Raw genomic sequence first — 20,538 nt, 5'->3', positions numbered from 1 at the left:
TTGCAGCAGAATGTCATTTACATTAAACAACATTAGAATAAAAAATACGTAATATATATACTCAGGTACATTTTTCCTTGTTGCAGACATTTCGACACGGGTTTCCGTTCTCGCCGACAGCGTTGGCATGGGACCCCATACAGAAGTTACTGGCCATCGGCGACAAAGGCGGGAACCTCAGAATGTATCCTTTTACATTGTATTAAATGAAATGAAGTATGTAAGTGAAGCCAGTTGTGGCGTCGCGCCGGGGCGCAAACGGCAGTTTTTGAGTTTGATAAGTTGTCACACTAAGATTTGTATGTTTTGTGCATATCTTAACATTTTCTAGTGAATACTATAATGCCATTATTTGTATAAAATTATCTTTATTTCTATAGTAACATTGTAGAGCTGAACTGTTGGGAGACACGCGGTACATCCGGTTTAAGAATTCAATTACTATGTTTTTGTTGCTATGAGCTTAGATAAGCACATAAGAAAGCGACAAAGTAGCGCTATCGTCGGTCAGCATATGCTTCTTATCTTATTTGTAAACAATAACATTCCGTTAAATAATAAACGTTAATGATTTTTTATTGTAATTTTACTCTTTAAACTTAACGGAAATACCGACTTTGTCTGCAGTCCACGGAAATAAAACTTTCTTTATTTTTGTTCACCTTCACTCTGTATCCTGTATATAGCAAATAGGAAACCTAATATTAAGGCACTCCGTCCGTCCCCACAATTTTCAAAATATACGCAATATTTTGAAATCTGAACGGTGAGTCTTCCGTCTCTTAACGCCGAGCTTTATCTTATTAAATGGTCTGTTTCTTCATCAGTATATGATATATTGATTATTTGATATACTGATATATTGACATATTTGATTCGTGATATAGAATGTATCCAATTAACGAGCTCATGCGAGTGTACAAAGCTCCTAATCCTATCCTAATCAAAGCGTCAATGTACGAGTATATAGTCACAGTTAAAGGCCATTACGAAGTGTTCAATTTCCTCGCGAACCCTTTGAGCCTACAATTTAGTTGGAAACGACAGGATTCGCCAAATTTGAACAATTAATTAACTAATTAAAACTTGTCAAACGGAGAAAACGCTTCAAAATTAATATTGCCTTCGTTAATTCCGAGAGATTGAAAGCGACTGAATGGTTTGTACTCGTTTCTTTGTTGTAGCTGTGTTTTGTAAGTTTTATTTAATTTAAAGAAATTTATGTAGCATAAAGTTTGACCTACCTCTATATACCTAATATTGGTCTAAGATTAGTTATCTTCGCCTGAAATACACATTGCTACAAGGTGCCGTCCGAACAGTGTCACGAAGACAAAATTGAACTTATTATGACCTTAGAAATAGTAAATCCTAAAATAGTCGTAAAATACGACCTTATCGGGATACGACCGAGTTACCAGCGCGTCTGGCGCCCCGCCAACCCGACTTTGTAATGCTAATATACTAGTAGTCAAACTTGAATTACCATATCTACTTCCGGTCTGAAAATATATGGGATATAACGTCATTCCTAAAGTATTAGCAGGCTGAAGTGGCAATGGGCTGGTCACATTTGCCGCAGAACCGATGACCGTCGGGGTAAGAGTGTATGTGTGTTATAGAGTGGAGACCACGCCTCGGCAAGCGTAATGTAGGACGTCCTCCAGCTAGATGGGGTAAAGATATTCGCAAAGTGGCTGGCAGCGACTGGATGCGAAGAGCTGAAGATCGAGCTCTGTAAGAGATCACTTCTGGGGCTTACTTTATCCAATGAAACAAGAATTATTAAAAACTACTCAGAAGAAAAGTAGTTTAACATAATAAAACATACTTGTAAAATCGACATAATTCCTTGATTTTTTCGTCGGTTAAATATATCTTGTTTTAAATGTTCGTCAACCATTGTGAACGCGTAAATGAAAAAGTAATGTCAAAACACATCGCTGCTGTCAAAGTCGGAGTAAATTACGCGTAAGTCGACTCCGTCTAATGACATCAGAACTTTTGTCGTTCGAAAAATTGTTCAAGAAAATTGGCTAAAAATGAATTTGAGTTTGCAAAATTTTAATGAATTCCTCCTTAATTATCACGCTTGAATGGAAGGGTGGGTGGAAGGGGATGATACATTTTATGTGTTTCTTGGAAAAAATGATTTATTTTAATATTTATTGTTCGTTTATTAAGTTTTTTTAGTTTCACGCTGTAAGCCGCTTATAGCAGTACTAGTATAGTAGTACTCTACTCTAGACAGAGGTCAATAGAACTTGTGAGTTGTAAAAGTTAACGAACTTAGCTTTGCGGAAAACTCGGATTGAATAAATTTAAGAGAAAGTATAAAGACAATATAATGAAAAAATATAGAGAGAATATAACGGCAAAGGCTATAATTCTACTAATATTATAAATGTAAAAAATAGTGAGAATAGATGTTTGTTCCACTACTGAACACACCACTACAAGCGGGCAAAGCCTCGACAGGGTCACGACAGTTATTATATTTATGCCATTTATATATTAATATAAAATAGAAGTAACTTTTAAATTGTTCATCTCGAAATTGAAAAGTGACAGCTTAATTAACCAAACAAAATAGTGACTAAATGTTGGGCTTCACAAAACATATTTTAAATTAACACCTAAAAACTCAATTACTAAGTTTCTTGAAACTGTTAACTTCAATAGGAATATTTTCATTTTCGTGAAAGTCAACTTGAGTAGTTCCGTATATTCTATAGTAGTTATTTGTTTGGCGTGAATAGGGACGTCTATAAATTTGCTTGGTCTTGTAGTTTCCAATGTATATTCTGTCTACATCCAAAATAAAATGATAGCACTGGATAGATGGAGCACCTCCGCCGCTGTGTGCGGGATATCGCTCGGTGGGTCGGTAGCTCGGTAGCTCGGTTTGTCTTTCACTTGTTACTGTAGAGATGTTTGTTTTGTTAAACCCTGCTTAGGTAGACAAAGCGCGGTGTCTAGTGTCTAGTCCCTCCGAACTATTCTTATGCGAGGCTGCGGCGTGATGATAAAAACATCCAATTTTATAAATCAATCTAATCTATGAATACTACTAGGCCGTCGCGTCCTGGCGCAGCGGACCAAGGGTGTGACTGTAGCGCGACGGTCGTGGGTTAACGGCGCCTACCCTGCTGTGTGCGGGATACAGCGTGCAGCTGATAAAAAATTCCAATCTATACAAAAAATATCTCAAATGTTGTCAAGAAATTTATGTTTTATCTATATCCATATAGTATCCATTATGCACATTCACTGCGTCAATTTTTATTTTTAAACGACGCTACCCGATCGTTGAAAAAATGAGAAAAAACAAATTTGGCAAACCCAATATTTGCTTTACGAGGCCGCCCTCGCAGTTTGAGCCCTGACGGGGCGAATTACATTTTTTTGCATTGACGTTACTTTTATGTTCACCTTTGTGGTTAATTTTACAGGCGATAGTTGTGGATCCGATTTCTCGGGCTAGTCATTATGATGTTGAACACCTGTGTTCCCGTACTTCACCGGCGATGTCTCTGAAATGGGCGAGAGACTGCTAAGGAAGGGTTATATAAGATTTCTGTCAACATATGATTTCTACATTTTTTAAAACATTTTTTCTTATCAGCGCTTATCTCTGTTCGCGACGAACTACACATACATATACAGATAACCTACGCTACTAAAGCTGTACGCTTTATATCGGAAATGGCTGGGTAGGCAGAGATGTTCTAATGTTTTTAGTGAGTTGTTATACGCCACAGATATCTGCTCAGCAACAAAAAGTGTTGCTGTTTTCTGAAATAAATAACCATTTAAATGTTGTATTCCACTATATCATTCACAGATCCTCCAAACTTGCCGATAGCGTCTTCCTTTCTTCGTTCCGTGTCTGAGAGGAAGACACTCCGGTTTTTGCTTCCGGTCCGAATTGTCACTAGTTCGCTATTTATCTATTCCACAGCGGGAAAGAAACCTAATTACCTATTAATTAAAAATAGAAGAAAACATCGCCGCTAATTAACTCTTATATAGTAATTATTAATGACGTTCAACAAAACAAAAACTTCAGCTTCTCGGCTAGTTTATTTATACAAAATTCTCACTTAACGAACGATTAGAATGTCTCTAAGTGAAATACCTGACACATCGCCCACTTCGCGTGTTGTGTTGCGTAACTCAACGTTGCGCTTTGTCTAATTACCAAAGCGAGGAATTAACAATAATTCATTACTGAATGAGAATCGAACCCACAACCGCCGAGTGAGAAGTTGTGCCGCTTCGGTATTCAAACATATTGCGTAATTAATGAACAAAATATAAGAAGAAAAAGCGAGACAGATTGATAAACACATGCGAGTGAGCCATGGGGTATATGTTTGTATATAATCAAATACCTAAGTTCGTTAAGTCGTTTTATATGAATATATTAAGAAAGCCAAGTCATTATGTTTGTGCGCGTCGTCGTCACTCAGTTACAGTTTTACAAATATATGTAGATATCGTCTAAAAAGTTTAATTCTTAAAAAATGGGTTAAATTTTATTAGCTCCAAGTTTTGTCTTGCGGGGTACCTTACCTATTTCGCCTCTTTCTTAAGTGTAGGAGGAGGAGAGAGTACTAAGAGAAAATTTCCCGAAATTCCTAAGAGAATAGGATTAAACGGGATATTACGTTTTGTTAGTCATTCTATATTTGGAATTTATACTCGTTTTTTAACTAAATTCAAGCAATTGTTGCATTATTTTCCTGAACCAATCACCAGATTAGGTGGTCCCGGAGTAGATGCTCACGTGCGGCATGAGACCGGGGAAGCTGTCCTGCACGTTAAGTTCCTCATCAACGAAGGCGCCTTGGTCACAGCCACAGCTGATGACCAGCTCCATCTGTGGACCTTCCGTCAGAAATCCGCCCAACGGGTCCAGTCACTGAAGTTCCAAAGAGAACGGTATGTTTTTGAAAAATGTGTTTAATTCATTTTACTCTCTTTTTTCTTAAATCTTTTTTTTGATACGCCAGCATGAAATATGAAAATATTGTCCACTGTCACAGTACTTGAAAGAACACCATACTACCTACCTATGTTTGCTGAGTAAGTTCAAGTTAGGTTGTAATTAGCACGCTTGTTGTGATGCTCTATAAAAAGTAATAATAACCTTTTTGTATAATCGTAAAAGTTAAATACATCCTTAGTCGGTGGAATAGTCAAAATAAAACAATTAATTTAAATAATTCACCATTTGCATGTAAATGAGGGAAATATGAACCGATTTGCATAGCTAACAAGGTGACCCGCACAAACTGAATGACTACCTCTCGTTGGTAGGGCAGGGAGCGTAATGGACCACTATGCAAGGATTTCTTGAAACTTGTACGAAAATGACACAAACAAAGTTCCGAACTGCGACTATTTATATAGAAATCCAACTTATCTAAAATGTCAGTTTTAAAACAATTTGCAATAGACAAATAAAGTTATTTCATCAGTAAAGCTTTGCAAACGCGTAATTGTATGGAATCCTACGTTTTCTTCGTATTAGAACCGGAGTTTTTAGAAGTTTTTTCTCGACTTAATGTTTATTTGTTTAACAAAACTATCTTTCTGAAGTACTTGGATACATTCATCGCGAAGAAGTAGATTTTGAAACTACTGGAATGAGAAAGTTGAAATTTGACATGTTCGTAGGTTCGGGAAGACTACTGAAACAATTGAAACTAAAAATTCTTCTTCCTCCTGGCATTAATCCCGGCAGACCCTGGCAAAAGCCAGGGGACCCTCGATATGAAAGTCCGACTCGCATTCGGCCATTATCCTCCACCCTCAGCCTAGACATGTTGCAGTATTGTCGGGACAATGTGTAGCGGTGTACTTTGTGCAACGAACCGTACTAATATACACTCAATAAAATATATCTTTATACATATTATTTTAATTTCTCTGCTCTATTGTGCCGTCTACCTACTGTAGGTGCATAATATTATATATGTAGTAAATATGTTTTTGTTGCATATCCTAGGGAGGGAGAAGGAACATAGTGTCAAATCACTCCGTTCTCCACTTTTCTCCCAGGCCAGGTTACTAACCTATCAGTGCAACTAATTACCAATGGTATCTGCATAACGGCGAGAACTTGTAAGGGAGAAGTGTCATGAAAGAGCCAGTTTACTAAATGAAGCAAAAAAATATACTTTTAATTAAAGAAACTAAGATTTTTTTTCCTCAAATTATTATTTATTTATTAAACTAGGTAATTTCGTACAAAATAACCCTTAAATACAATAATTAACCAATAAAATATTCATTTTAAAAAAATGTGTCATTTGGCTCTTTCATAACATTTCGGTATTGAAAGAGCCATTAAAAGTTATGAAAGAGCCAGTCCTATATTATGCGGTATAACAGTGAAAATTATGGTACAATATTAAATAAAAACGATTTAATAATTCTTATTAAAAAGTAATGGTTTTTTTAATTCTATCAGTCATTTTAAGTAGATAATTCTAACAAACTTTATAATCTTACATTATTCAGACCAATCACATTATATAAATCCTTTGAGCCAATCATCACTCGCATTTTCAATTTCTTTCCACTTATCTAGGCAGAAACCATTGGCCATGGCCAATTTAATTCTTCAATTACTGATTTCTCGGGCCTTTTTAGTTTTTTCTTTCGGCTCTTTCAAGGCCCGTCCACTCGGCTCTTTCATAACTTATTCTATAAAAAAATGTAACCTCTAAAATGACAACGATATCAAAACTTTTCAAACTCAATTTTAATGCAGTTACAAGGCCAAATATATACATAAACTCAATCTATATTCCAATTACACGTATTTGTTTACAATGAAATACTAAAAAACAACTCAAAGGAGGTAAAATACTTACTTTGGAATGCCAAATACTTCAACTCGACGTATCGGCGTCCGTTGGTTCCGATGAACTGTAAAATTTTTGTGGGTGGCGGGAAATCAATATTGCCATTTAAAAATAAAATATTGTAACGAATCCGTTCCTAAACTACTATAATATTGCAAGTGGCTCTTTCAAAACCTGGCTCCTTCATGCCACTTCTCCCTTACATGAAGCCTCTGTGTGCACATCCATCATATACAAGCTTATATGTCAATGATGGTTATATACAAAAAGTCTACCTTCAAATAACACAAACTTACATTTATTTACGAGGTATTACATGTAAATGTTCGCACGTTACTCATAAGCAGTTATCACAGCCAAGTTCACTAGAAACACTCTAATTGAGTAATGTACGAACATACTAAACACATTTGAATGTTCAATACTGTCATTGCACATTACCAGGCGTGGTTTGCACATTGTTACAGATATCCCATCAAACTATCACGACAGACCAAAGAACTGAAGGGGTGAGTGTGCTAGTTTGGTGTCTGTCTGTCTTGCCCCCTCCTTGCCCCCTCCTAGCATGTTACACCGTTACCACCTCCCATACACGTAGATTGTCTTAGTTGAAACACCCTGTATGTATAGATCATTTCAATATTTATGTATCTAGCGTATGTGATACTGTTGTCCATTTTGAGAAACCTGCCTATGTTAGTAAATGTTTATGTGGATTAGATTAATATCTTCCCTGCGTGAAATACAAAACCTATTTAGGGTTCTAGCAGATTAACAGGCTTCACGCCGTATGTGGCCTACAGCAGGGTTGGTTCCTCACCAGTCGGCCATTTACAAAACATTGTGTATTAAGTGGCGTATTTCTTGTTGCCAGAGTAAAGAAATGACAACAACGAATTCCCATGAGTCATGCTATCCCGCTTATATTCTTTACAAAAGACGATTAGAAAACGGAGTACCATATCACTAAACTTTCTTCTTTCAATTAGATACCTAATTATAAAGTCCAACTTAACATATTTGAACTCAAAACTAATGTATAAGCACCAGTAGAGTTGGTGCTGCACCGCTCGCGAAACATAAATCGTAATTTAAGCGGACATATAGCGGCGGGTGCGGGTAGGTAACCCTGCTGCCAGCTGGATGCGGAGTATAGCGTGTAATGTAACACTTCAAAAGAATCGTTATTTTGTTATAATTGGTTGCGGGCCGGACCGGGCCGGAAGTACTAGTGTTACGTGAATATAAAGTAGAAATCGAACTCACTATTATCATTTGAACACTCAGACATTTTCCTTATGCAACGAAAAGCTTTTACCGGTGTACATGAGGGAAGCTTATTTAAGCTCATTTCATTTAACCTTCTCTCCACGGAATTAGTTCGCAAATCCCTCACCAAGCAGCTTACCCACCATTATACTCCCTCTCGAGCGCATGGTGGCGCGCCAGCGCAACTCCTGACTCCTCCTACAACGCGCGGTTGTAGGGTCGACACGAATGTTTGATAAGCTTACAAATACTAGGCTTACTTAACATTCAGAACATACTTTTCGTTTGTTTTATATGAATTAACAAAATGTAGCGTTAAATTTGGAATTCATCACGGAAATTTATTGAAATAAACAATAATAGTAAGCTTTTCATAACTGCAAATGGTTTTGTTCAGCTGTGAAATACACGAGTAAAGAACATGACGCTCGGGTTGGCTCGGCTTGGTTGACCCTTTTGAACGAGAAAGAGACCCGTACTTTCTTTTTGATATCAGAATTAATCTTAAGAAGATATATTGTTTTGTTTTATTTTTGTTTGAATACATCTCTCATGTATGGCGATAGAAGCTAGTAGGTAGTCAAATTTTGTGATGCTTAAATGGCTCGGTTCTTCACTTTACATCTATGTAATACTATGCGTGTTTTCTGACGGAATTCATCACTGCAATTATGTAACCAGATGCTAAAAATACTTTTTTCAACTTCCCTCTGTGTCTCGCCCGTAGCGGGGCAAAAAATCTAGTGTCAAGTCACTCTGTTGAATTCTGAGCGGCTCGCTTTGTATTATCTACCAACATGAAGGATACATATAGCAGAGTAGGCAGAGTAGTATGTACCATACGTCGCGTCTAACAAATGTTAATAATAAAATACAATACTTGATTTGAAACACAAGAGCACTGATTGCACCTACTGCACCTCTGTACTCATACGAGTATGGTTTATACTTTGAAAAGATTTAATCTGCGCGGCGGTTTTCGCTTTCTATCTCATGATTGCTGTATTCGATTTTTTAATTCGATTAACTTTGAAAAGTAGATTTGAAATTTTGCAGTTAAAATGATTGATAATTTATACTTACTTTTGTTTTTAAATTATATACATTGAATAATAATTCTAGAGGGACATCTATCTATATCATATTGTCATGTATTTAACACACAGTGTGTGAGGACAGAATGTGGAGAACGGAGTATCTGAAGTAGGTCTTCCAGAGGCAGAGGCCTACTCTGGTACATGGCAGCTTGTGAAGCTACAACAAATCAATTGTAACCCCAAAAAGTGTCACAAAAATGGAAACTTTTTTAACGCACGTAAAATGCTAATTTCGCGTGTTTCCTTGGTAGGCAAATAGCAACAAACCCTCAATATACATAATTTCATGAATCTATTACAGTTTGAAGTATAAAAGTAGATAATCAATAAGTACTAATATTATAAAGAGGACCCTGTTCATATATCACTAAGTATTGGTACGATTTGAGATTTTTCTTTGTTAGATAACACATTTATTGAAAAAGGCAAAAAGTTGAAAAAAATAGGAGAACTGGATAGAGATTACGAAAAATTGTATTTTCTCTCTCTATAATTAAAGGATATTTTCAAAAATATTTTAAACAATAGTACAAACAAGTGAGGTCGTCGTGGCGCAGCGGCACAAGAAACGGAGTGTACACTAGGTTCCCTTTGCCTACCCTGCTGTGTATCAATAAGATATTTAACGTCTGACTATAAACAAGACTGCCTGCCTCTCTCTCTCTGCCTCATTGAGTGTCAAATACTTTATTGTGTACAATGCTTGTTATACCCTAGAGCCCAGATGAAGGATTACAGTCAGAGACGAAATGCGTCAGTGTGCTTTACAAAATCAGTATTAAACAATGTTTGCAACGAATATTGGTTGCTCTGGACTAAACCACGCATGGAGTGGACGTATTCATTTTGATAATTGTTTTTATCTTTTTTTTCTTATAGGTTTCCTACAGACGTATTTTTCTATGCACAACGGATATCCATTGCCGCCCAAGAAATGACTATTCAGAAGACTAAGTATGTTTATAGCAGTGGCAGAGGGAACCCAGGACATTTGTATTAAGACAGTTCGTTCCCGATCAAGACATTTGCGTTACCCTTATTTTCCGAAAAATTATTGAGGTTTTGTGTGTTGAGTGGCAGAACAAAAAGCCGCCCTTTTCTCGTTAGTTGTTACAGATATTGCCAGAACGAGGGAGTAAAAATATTAAACTACGAACCCACAACCATTTACAGTTGCACGATACCTCCTCGCGTCGGGCTCAAACGACCTAAAGCGACTCCTTGACTTGTATTTAACTCTCTGCGACTGATGTGGCTTCGTATTTACAATTGTACATCATATGGCATCATTTTACATTTTTCGATTATGATGAGAAGTAAAAGTCTTTGTTAGGTTTTGACTATTCTTCAGAAGCAAAATTTTATATTTTTATTTTTAATATTAGCATAAAAATAATACAAAAACACACATTATCTGAAATAGAAAAAATATTACCATTTTACTGAGATGGTAGTCGTCGTACGAGTATGTTAACGCCGACGTGGCAGTATTCGTCAGACACTGTTCGACGCGTAAGCCCATCACGATAAGGTACCGAAATTTGGGAAAACCACGTCAATGGCAGAGGGTTAAAAACACTTGAAAGAAAATTTTGATAGATAGATTAGGAATAAAATGTTTTATATCCATTACGCGCTATACGGAACTACGCCTTGAGGCACTGTTATAAGTCTGTGTGTAATAATTTGTTTATATTGACTGGTGCCGTATTTGTATGCAATCCTTGAAGCATAGGTGCGTATGTAAAAAATGCTTTTTTTCCCTTGTTTTTTGCATGAACGATGTTTTTTATAGCCTTTTCGTCCGAGCTTCGAATAGGCTCCATCGAGCTTGCGCTTTGTGCCCTTTGTCTCTTATAAACGTTGGTTTTAACCTTTACAGTGTTAGTAACACTTTGAAAAGTTTGAAACATTAAATAATACTAATAATAATTTTTTACCATTGAAAAATTATTATTAGTATTTTTTAATGTTGATTATAGGACGTCTATATCCGATATATTATGTATAGAGAGCGGAGCAGCGTTTAATTTAACTAAGAACATGACGCGCGGCGTTAGGTTCCGCCACTCAACACACATTGACTCGAAAATGTGGCGATGCTTGGGGAATAAACTGGTACATTACTCTGAAATGTACTTTTATTTCCGCTATTTTTCTTCTATTTTTGATTTGTAATTTGCATGTTGCTTGTTATTTTAGATGGTTCTTCAATATTACATACTTTCATTGGAAACATATCATACAAAAAGTAATCCAAACATACGACGCACAGTAGTTACCCTGCCTATATAGGCACCGTCTGGTCAATAAGTAGTCAATTTGAGTTGAGTGGGACCCGCTCTTATACGTGATAAGGTGCTGAGGATTCTTTTGGAAGAACGTATTCACGACGGCCAGATCAGACGCAATACAGGTTCTTAGAATATTTTCTCCTTTTGCATTGCGAAGACCGTGGCCAAAACTTTTTTCTTTCTCGAAATTCCTAGAGGAACCAAAAAAGAGGTGTTTTCCATTTTGCGTTTTTAAAGTCTACATAATCTGAAAGTAATAATAATATATAATAAATAATAATATATATAAATTCTTTATTGCACATAAAAACATATAAGAAACACAAAATTAAAAGTTTAGTTAGCAAAGGTGGACTTATTTCTAAAAGAAGTCTCTTCCAGCCGACCAATGGAAGTGGATGTCTGTCAAATAGCGGGAATGGAAGGAGAAGTGCATGCGCTTGGTGATTGCATTGATATGTGGTGCCCAAGACTAACTTCGCTACGAAAGGGCGTCGGTACTCCTGAGTAGCGAATCGCTGGCACAGAATCCCACTTCATTTTTTGTCTAAGTCCATTGATGCCTATAATAATAGTCTGTGACTTATTTAATAATATAAGGTAAAGAATATAAAAACTAGCACAGAAACCTCTATCGCTGTCAGCTAGCGGTAGGTGTAATAATATTGTTGTAACAGCAGCGTAGAGACCTTCTCTTTGTTGTCCAATAAACATCTCTTAATAATAGTTTCAATGCAATATTTAAATTACATTCAGTAGCGGCGAAGTCTGTAAACACAGGCTTGTTAAGCAACCATCAGTGCAATCATATATTATTTGTAAGGTTTCACGCTATATTTTGCTAATAGAAATTCAGGCAGAGGGGTGGTGTTAAGGCCTGCCGTTCTCCCCTTTTCATATTTTTAATCATTACATTGATTGCTGTTACTGACCTTACCTGTGGTTAACGTGTGGTTTTTCTGTAATTTGTCCACAGAATAACCTGCCTCCATCTGCCGCTGCAGTCAAAGTGGGTCCACGTGGGCACGGAGCGCGGGAACGTGCACGTCGTCAACATCGAGACGTTCGCGCTCAGCGGGTACGTCGTCAACTGGAACAAGGCTATCGAAGTGTAAGTATCTCGTTGTTGGCATTCCCTAAGCATAGAACATTACTTATTTAAAAACAAACGTGCCTCTTTTAATTGCGATTTGTATAGTCTCTCACAATGGCGGACCGGCGCGGCGTCAGCGTCGATTTCTGCTTCCCGGTTACCTAGTGGAGTAAATATGACAAATGTAGGTTCGATTTCCAAGTACCAAGACAAAGCGCGACGTTTATTTTTCCGTGCGTAGGGAGCGGGGTCTCTAGCTTCCCTGCAATGTTTACACCAACTCATACCTCCGACCCTAAAATACAACTTCCATAAAAATAAAGATAAGATTTTCTCATTCAAATGAGATGAGACACAAAGCAAGCACACGTCAAAAGATAGGTTAAATTAATGCGGTCGAAGTAATCCCCGAAAAGGTTTTTGGTTAGGAATTTTATAGCGAGGGTGCTCGTACTCGTAAAGCGTTGAAAAAGTTGACAATCGCGAATCTTTACAGGTTCCCAGGCCGGTGGGCTGGTCCGGTCGACGTCGCCTTCTATATACCAATTAAATCTGAGTTTTAAAAGATTTACTGAAAATTTTATCTTTTTTTGGGAGTTTAAACACTTTGAGTATGTTTTGTTTGCGGTAAAAACGGTAATATATGTACATAACAACAGGTAGGTACAAGTAGGGTCACAGTGCGGCAGCTGAGCCTCGAGGATTACCAGTTCCAATTTGCAGACATCAATTATGCCCCTTCGCGTTTGTAGTACACTGTATTTGTGTTTACATATGTATGGAACATTTAATTAATTACTGTTTAATATTTAATATGTTGCATATTTTATTCATCTGTTGATCAGGCCACTAATAAGTTAATGCGACGAGTTTAACACTAGGGTCCCTTTGACTGCCCCCTTTATATAAAGTGAAATATCACTTGCACTTCTACATTTATGTTCAAACAAAAACATTAGTTATCTATGGGCGTAGCACCACTTTTATGTAGTATTTTAGAAGAACAAAGCAAATAAGAAGCTGCGTATTTTTTCCGCATACAGTAGGTAGAGGGAACCTAGTGCTATGATGGGAGATAGCGTGTTGGCAGAATTGACGTTTATCTTGATACGAAGAAGAAAGAGAGCAAAGAAATGTCTCTTTTCCATGAGCCGAAATCTAACCAGCAACCTTCGCATCTACACCAGACGCTGAGCCGCTGCGCTACAACGCCCTCTGAAATTGAAATAAATAATCTTTTATATATTTTTGTATAGTTTATTCTTTCGCGAGCACTATTTAAATCTGTTTTCATAAATGTCATTGCGTATGGTCCCTGTGCACGCCCGCCCACGTGGGCGGCGATAGCTGACCTTTGTATTAGCGATATACTTAGAAATAGAGTATCCGCAAAACAGTGTATAGACGGTCGTATCCTAGAAATACTTATTACTCCTCACTCCTCCTCCTTCTTCCTTAAACATAACTGGTACCTCCAAAATGAATACGTAGCATGCTGCACAGGTCCATGGTACCACATCGTGGATAGCAGCCGCTTGCAAGGGCAATTAATTATTGACACATAAATGATGATGATTTAATTTATATCTATACTTATAATAAAACAGTAAAAATATTTTGTCTGTACATTTAGTATTTTTGACTGAAATGGATAGAGGGACATTTAAAAACAATAATAGAAAGCAAAAATATATTTTTTTAATTTCTTGTCTGTCTGTATGTATGATCATGCTAATCTCTGAAAGCAATAATAAAATACTCTTTATTGTACAATAGAAAAGACTATGTGTCTTTTTTTCTTTTCAAGTATAAATGCATAAAACATCTTTATATGAACGTTCGGTTCGGTTAATAACTTATTTTTGCAACGAAACTTGAAGCAAGCTAAAGTAAAAAGTAAGATTGAATCTGCAACTTATAAGCAGTCTTCTACTAAAAAGAGTGAGTGCAGTGCAGTGCAAGTTGCAAAGTAAGTCACTCTAAAACCGCAACAAATGTTGTGTGTTTTGTACCTGCAACGTGTGTTGTTTACGTCCCCGTCGATGAAGTAAATATACGTTAATGCACATGAAAGCCTTTGTTCGTGCATATGCATGCGTGTATAGCACCTAGGCAATGGCCTGTCCGAAACATAGCCCATTGCCAAATAGACTAGAAGCTGCGGTTTAGATGACCTGAATACAAGCATTATCTACAACATTGTGCTGATTAAACGAGGATGGATTGATTGATGATGGATTGATTTTAAATGTATATTATCTATATATATAAAAGGACTTGTCCTCACTGACTGAGGTAAGACGCACGCACAGCCGTAACTGCTGTGCGTAGAAACGTTAAATTTGGACAAAAGTTTTCTTTCGTAATCTGGACATCCACTAAGAAGGGATTTTGTAAAATTTTAACCCTAAAGGGGTGAAATAGGGGTTCAAAGTTTGTATGGAAAAAAAATTAAATCGGCACCGATTTCTATAAAATTTGAAATTTAGATTCTTAAAAGTATTTAATTGAATACGTGTTTCATCGTTTTCTAGAATTCACCCCCTAAGGGTGTAAATAAGGGGTTGAAAGTTTGTATGGAAAAATCTTTAAATCGCCACCGATCTTTATAAAATTTGAAATTTAGACTCTTAAAATATTTAATTGAACACATGTTTCGTGGTTTATTAGAATTCACCCTTAAATACGCAAGCGGAGCTGCGCGCGTCCGCTAGTTTGTTATAATTGTACGAAAATATATATCTATTAATAGTCGTGGTGAAACTAGAGTGACAGAAACATGACGGCAATTTGGGATGCAGCACGTTCCTTGGAATGTAGAGGAGTAGCCGGAAAGTATCGAGATATAGCGTGTTGAATAGCGGAACTCAACGCCGTGTTAGCATGTTTCTTACTAGAGAAAGCTAACCGCCATCACCTCGATCTCTAACTTATTTATCTAAGCTGCTAATCAACACTTAAAACACTGTAGGTAACTATTTAACAAACGACGAAAATATAAAGAAAACGTAAAACAAGATTTTGTTTGTGAAAATTGTTTCGCTCGTTTAGAATACTTTTGAAATAAAACACCCTCAATTGAGGCTTTGCCAACGTAACAAGAAGGGGTCGGACGGCAAATTACAGGGCTCACAACTAGGTGTAAAATAGATGTTTTAAAAATATATCGATGTTTGTGGAACTTGACGTTCACGATGTATCCCGCATATAGCAGGGTGCAGAGGGGCAGAGGAGACTTAACGTTAAAACACTTAATTCCCCAAGAACCAAGACGATGTGATGTGATTATCGACATCACGGTATTTAAACGTTTAGTTTAATTGGCTGGAGCGCTTGGACGATATCCAAAACCGTGGATGGTGCAGCTGCTGCAAGCGACCTGCGAGAAGGCATCATGTTGGAGTACCAGAGCACAGTATTGTTCATAGGTCGGAGACAATACAGTAATACGGTATCGTCGAGCTGGGTACAGAACAATACATACATGATATTATAACACGCAGGCTCGGCAAGTATTAACAACAAATTATTATTTAATTTATAATTTAAATGAACTTTCAAACATGTTTTGGGTTAGACGGTAATTAAAAGCTGAACCGAACTTTTAATAAATAAACTTATAGGTTTCGCTCATTATCAAATACTCGTCGGTATATTCCTTCCAATAAGAGCCTCTTTGTGCACTCTTAATAAATAATAATAAATAAAATAAAAAGCCTTTTATTTCTTACTAAATTACAGTTTGTAAAAAAAGTGAAATAGAAAATTGGAGAAGTACACAAAAGTTATAATGTATATGTAACTTAAATATTATAAATACTACCTATATACATATATTTTTTTAATTTTTCTAATATTTATTTGATTATTATACATATATTATTGTTATTATTTATTTTTTTATTGATTTACTTTGTATTAGGTACTTTTTATAATTTTTTATATTATATTCCTAGTTTTCTTTTTTCTTTTTCCTTTCATCTTGACTCTCGATGAATTTGTAGATTGTAAGAACCCCTCTCAGCGGAAGGTAAAGTGCTATTTTAGTCAAGTCATCTGCCCAGCGCGCATATGGTCTGCCCCTTTTTCTTTGGCCCGATGGTCCTAACCAAGATGTAGTCTGTAAGGTCCAGCGATTATCTGTTAATCTGGCTACATGTCCAGCCCATCGCCATTTTAATTTCTGTGAGTGGCTAAGAGCGTCTATAACTTTGGTTTTCCGTCTTATAACGGTATGGCGGATTTTATTTATTTTCTTAATCTTTAGAATACTTCTTTCCATACTTCTTTGACTTGTTATAATGTTGTTTTTAGTTTTCCTAGTAAATTTCCATGTTTGACAGGCGTATGTTTGAATAGGGAGTATGCAGGTGTTCATAACTTTACTTTTGAACCTTGTGGGCATGTCGCTTTTAAAAATATCTTTGAGGCTCCAGAACTTTTTTCACGTAAGGTTGACTCTTCTCTCTACTTCCAGTTCGTTATTATGATGGTCAAATGAAATTTGTTTACCCAGGTAAATGTAAGTATCTACATAGGTTAATGGCACATTTTGGAGATATACAGGTGAATTGGTGTAGTTCGTCATGATATTTGTTTTATTTAGGTTTATTTCCAAGCCTACTTTTTTACTTTCTTCATATAGAGAGTCAACCATCCGTTGCAGTTGGTTTGTGTTTTCTGATAACAAGACTATATCGTCAGCAAACCTAAGGTGACTCAGGTAATGACCATTAATGTTTATACCGACTTTCTCCCAGTTCAGTTTGCGGATGATTGACTCTAGTACCGCTATGAAGATTGTTGGCGAGATCGGATCTCCTTGCCTTACGCCTCTATTTATTTGTATGACTGGACCGGTGCTCTCCAACTTTACTCTGCTAGTATTGTTGTAGTAGATATTTTTTATGACTTTTATGTAATCCAATGCCACTTCTTGAGAGAGTAGAGTTTCCCAAATGGATGAATGAAGTAGAGTGTCGAAGGCTTTCTGATAGTCAATAAAAACAACATATAGTGGTCTGTTGAACTCTTGGAATTTTTCTATTATTATTTCTAGCGAGTGTATGTGGTCAACGGTGGAAAAACCTCGTCTGAAACCTGCTTGTTCTTTGGGTTGGTACTTTTCGGTAGTTTCTTTTATTTTTTTCTCTATTATAGAGGAAAAAAGTTTGTATAAAGAAGGTAGTAGGCTTATCGGTCTATAGTTACTAATATTGTTTGGATCTCCTTTTTTATATAGCAAAATGATTTCCGACTCGGACCATTGGCGTGGAGTGTTTTTGCTGTTCAGTATCATGTTGAACAGTCGGGTCAGTGGTTTAGCTAAATACATTGATCCTATTTTTATTGCTTCGTTAGTGATCTTGTCGGGTCCTGGGCTTTTATCAGTTTTTAGTAATTTAATTGCTTTGGCTACTTCATCTTCATCAATAGTTGGTTTCGTCCTTTCTATTTTACTACATGGTAATTTATATGTTTGGTGATTTGGCGAGCTGTAAAGATTTTTGTAGAAATCTGTTACTATTTTGAGTATTTCTTTTCTATCTTGTGTACTGCTATTCTTGCTTTTCAATCCTTCAATCCATGGTTTGTGTGTTCTCAGTTCCTTGTAGGCTTTCTTGGCGCTCCCAGTGGCGTGAAGGCAATTTAGAATGGTTTGTGTGCGGTGAGCTTTGTAGTCTCGGTTAATTTGTTTACTTATAAGTTTGTAAAGTGCTTTTAATTCATTTTTAATAGGTTTTGGTTTCGGTTTTGTCCTATGTAATTCGTGTCTTCTACTGATCAGTGCTTTTGTTCGTGTTGTTATAATTTGATTTTTCCCTTCATTTTTGTTTTTCAGTGTTAGCTCTTGTACTTTTTGCAGGCTGGTGTCTATTGCGTTTGTTATTTTATCATAGTATTTCTGAACAGAATCTTTGTCGTTGCAGTGGTCGAGTAGTTTTGCTGAGCAGCTGATTAGAGATTCCTTGTACATTTGCACTTCTTCTTCATTCTTTAGATAGGTTCTGGAACAATGGCCAAACTTGCTGCGATTTTTTGTCCTTGGCAGTATATTGAAAGAGGCCCTAACAGGTCTATGGTCTGAAGGGTAATTGATATTTAATACCTGAATATCTAGGTATGTTTGTTAAAATATAGTCAATCTCGTTTCTTATGTTACCATTAGGTGATTTCCAAGTCCATCGTTGTTTATTATTTTTTTTGAAAAAGCTGTTCATAATGGCTAGGTTATTTTCGTTCGCAAAATCAATTAGTCTACTTCCTCTACTGTTTCTATTGCCATAGCCGTAGTTTCCGGTGATGGTTTCATTTGGCTTGGGGTGGCCAGTTTTGGCATTAAAGTGACATGACTATTATATTGTTGTTTGCGAGTTGTATGGCTTCATTGATAGTACTGTAGAAAAGTTCAAGTTCTTCGTCCTTTCTAGGCCTCTGTTGGAGCGTAAGCTTGAATGATGCTTAAATCTAAATTATGGATATGTATTTTTAACAATGCTACTCTCTCTGACAGTCCTTTGAAACTTCTTATATATTTCTTTAGATATTTTTTTATGATGAAGCCCACTCCATATAGTCCTGGTGTTTCTCCGATGTGGTAGAAAATGAACTCGTCGTGTTCTTCAATTTTATTGCCGTGTTTTCTGACTTCTGAGATACCAATGATGTCATATTTAACATTTTTTAAGGATTCTTTTAATTCTAGTAGGCGTGAGTAAGTCGAAAGGGTTTTAACATTGTAAGTCGCTATATATAAGGTGTTATTATGGTTATTTTTCCTAGTGTTTGCAAAAAGTTTTATTTCCTCTGGAGGGTTTTGGTCATTATCTTCCCCGGGGACCAGCCGGCTTGGAAGATGTGGTTTTGTGGTCGTTTTTATTTTTAATATGTTTTCCGTGGGAGAGGGCAGTAGTGGCTATTGCTTAATATCCTTATTAGTCTGCTTGATCGCTATATTGTTGTGGTTGTCAGAGGTTTGATTTTTAGCTGTTAAGAAATTGAGTATCCCTTGTTTGATAACTTCATCTGATAAGCTCGACGATCTATACGGAGCTTTTTGGGTTTTGTTCTTTTTATTAACTTGCGTCTTTAGTTCCGATTGCGTAGGATCTTTGTTATTTGGTGATATTGGAAGGGTTATCTTCTGGTGTCTCGGTGTATCTTTTGGTGTATTCTTGTGGTGTATTGTCAATTTGTCGTATTTGATTCGTGCGAAGTTACCTTTCTCCAACTCAATTTTTAACTGCTCTTGTAATATCTTTCTTTTTTCTAAAATGTGCTTTGGAAAGTTTTCCTTTATATAGTAAGATGTATCTTTTAAAAGTCTCCTCTGTTTAAAAACTTCAATTTTCGTGCCCAGTGAGGCAAAAGTAACCGTGACCGTTCGGGGTGTTCTCCTTTCTTCCCAATTCTCTTAGCTTCTTGTAGATCTCTGCGTTCCAGCCTTAAAGAAAAATATTGATTTATGAAACTTAAAACGGTTTTTTCTAGATTTGCATACGATGTATCAGAGTCTACTTCCGCTACACCAAAAATTACGATGTTTCTTTGTTTTGACTGCTTTTCAAGAAAGTGTAATCTTTTTTCTTGGTTTTCTAGTTTCTCCTTGAGGTTCTCATATTTATCATTTAATACTTTGAACTTTTCCTCTAACTTGTTATTTATATTTTTAGTCACTTGTTCCGTGACTTTGTCAGCCGATTGTACAATTGTTGTTTTTTGTTCGTTCAGCTCATTTTGGGTATATCCATGATTTCCTCCATAATTTTTTGAAATTTAAAAAATTGATAAACGAAAAAGTTTTGCTTGTCGACGTAGGTTTGAACTCGAGTCAGCTCGATTTACTTGTACTACCAACACCGCTAGACCAGCGTAAACGTTAGCACTTTGTACGAATTATTGCTATGCAA

General features: G+C 36.5%; 1 protein-coding gene across 11 annotated transcripts in view; it reads left to right on the top strand.

Moving 5' to 3' along the window:
- The window catches only part of Tomosyn (syntaxin-binding protein tomosyn), a 158,667-nt gene that overhangs the window by 112,394 nt on the left and 25,735 nt on the right, over positions 1 to 20,538 (top strand). For 10 of the 11 annotated variants that reach the window (XM_085202251.1, XM_085202250.1, XM_085202249.1 and 7 more), the window contains exons 2-5: positions 87 to 184; positions 4,762 to 4,944; positions 7,343 to 7,384; positions 12,512 to 12,646. In XM_085202251.1, the coding sequence (XP_085058377.1) occupies positions 87 to 184; positions 4,762 to 4,944; positions 7,343 to 7,384; positions 12,512 to 12,646 (458 nt within the window). The remainder of the gene's footprint in view (positions 1 to 86; positions 185 to 4,761; positions 4,945 to 7,342; positions 7,385 to 12,511; positions 12,647 to 20,538) is intronic. The other variant, XM_085202242.1, reaches the window with a different exon arrangement.

Source organism: Heliconius melpomene, chromosome 18 (assembly GCF_056956725.1).
Source record: "Heliconius melpomene rosina isolate 202511_hmr_F chromosome 18, ASM5695672v1, whole genome shotgun sequence".
Classification (NCBI taxonomy): domain Eukaryota; kingdom Metazoa; phylum Arthropoda; class Insecta; order Lepidoptera; family Nymphalidae; genus Heliconius; species Heliconius melpomene.
The sequence above is the reverse complement of the archived record's forward strand: the minus strand, read 5'-3'. Positions and strand labels throughout refer to the sequence as shown.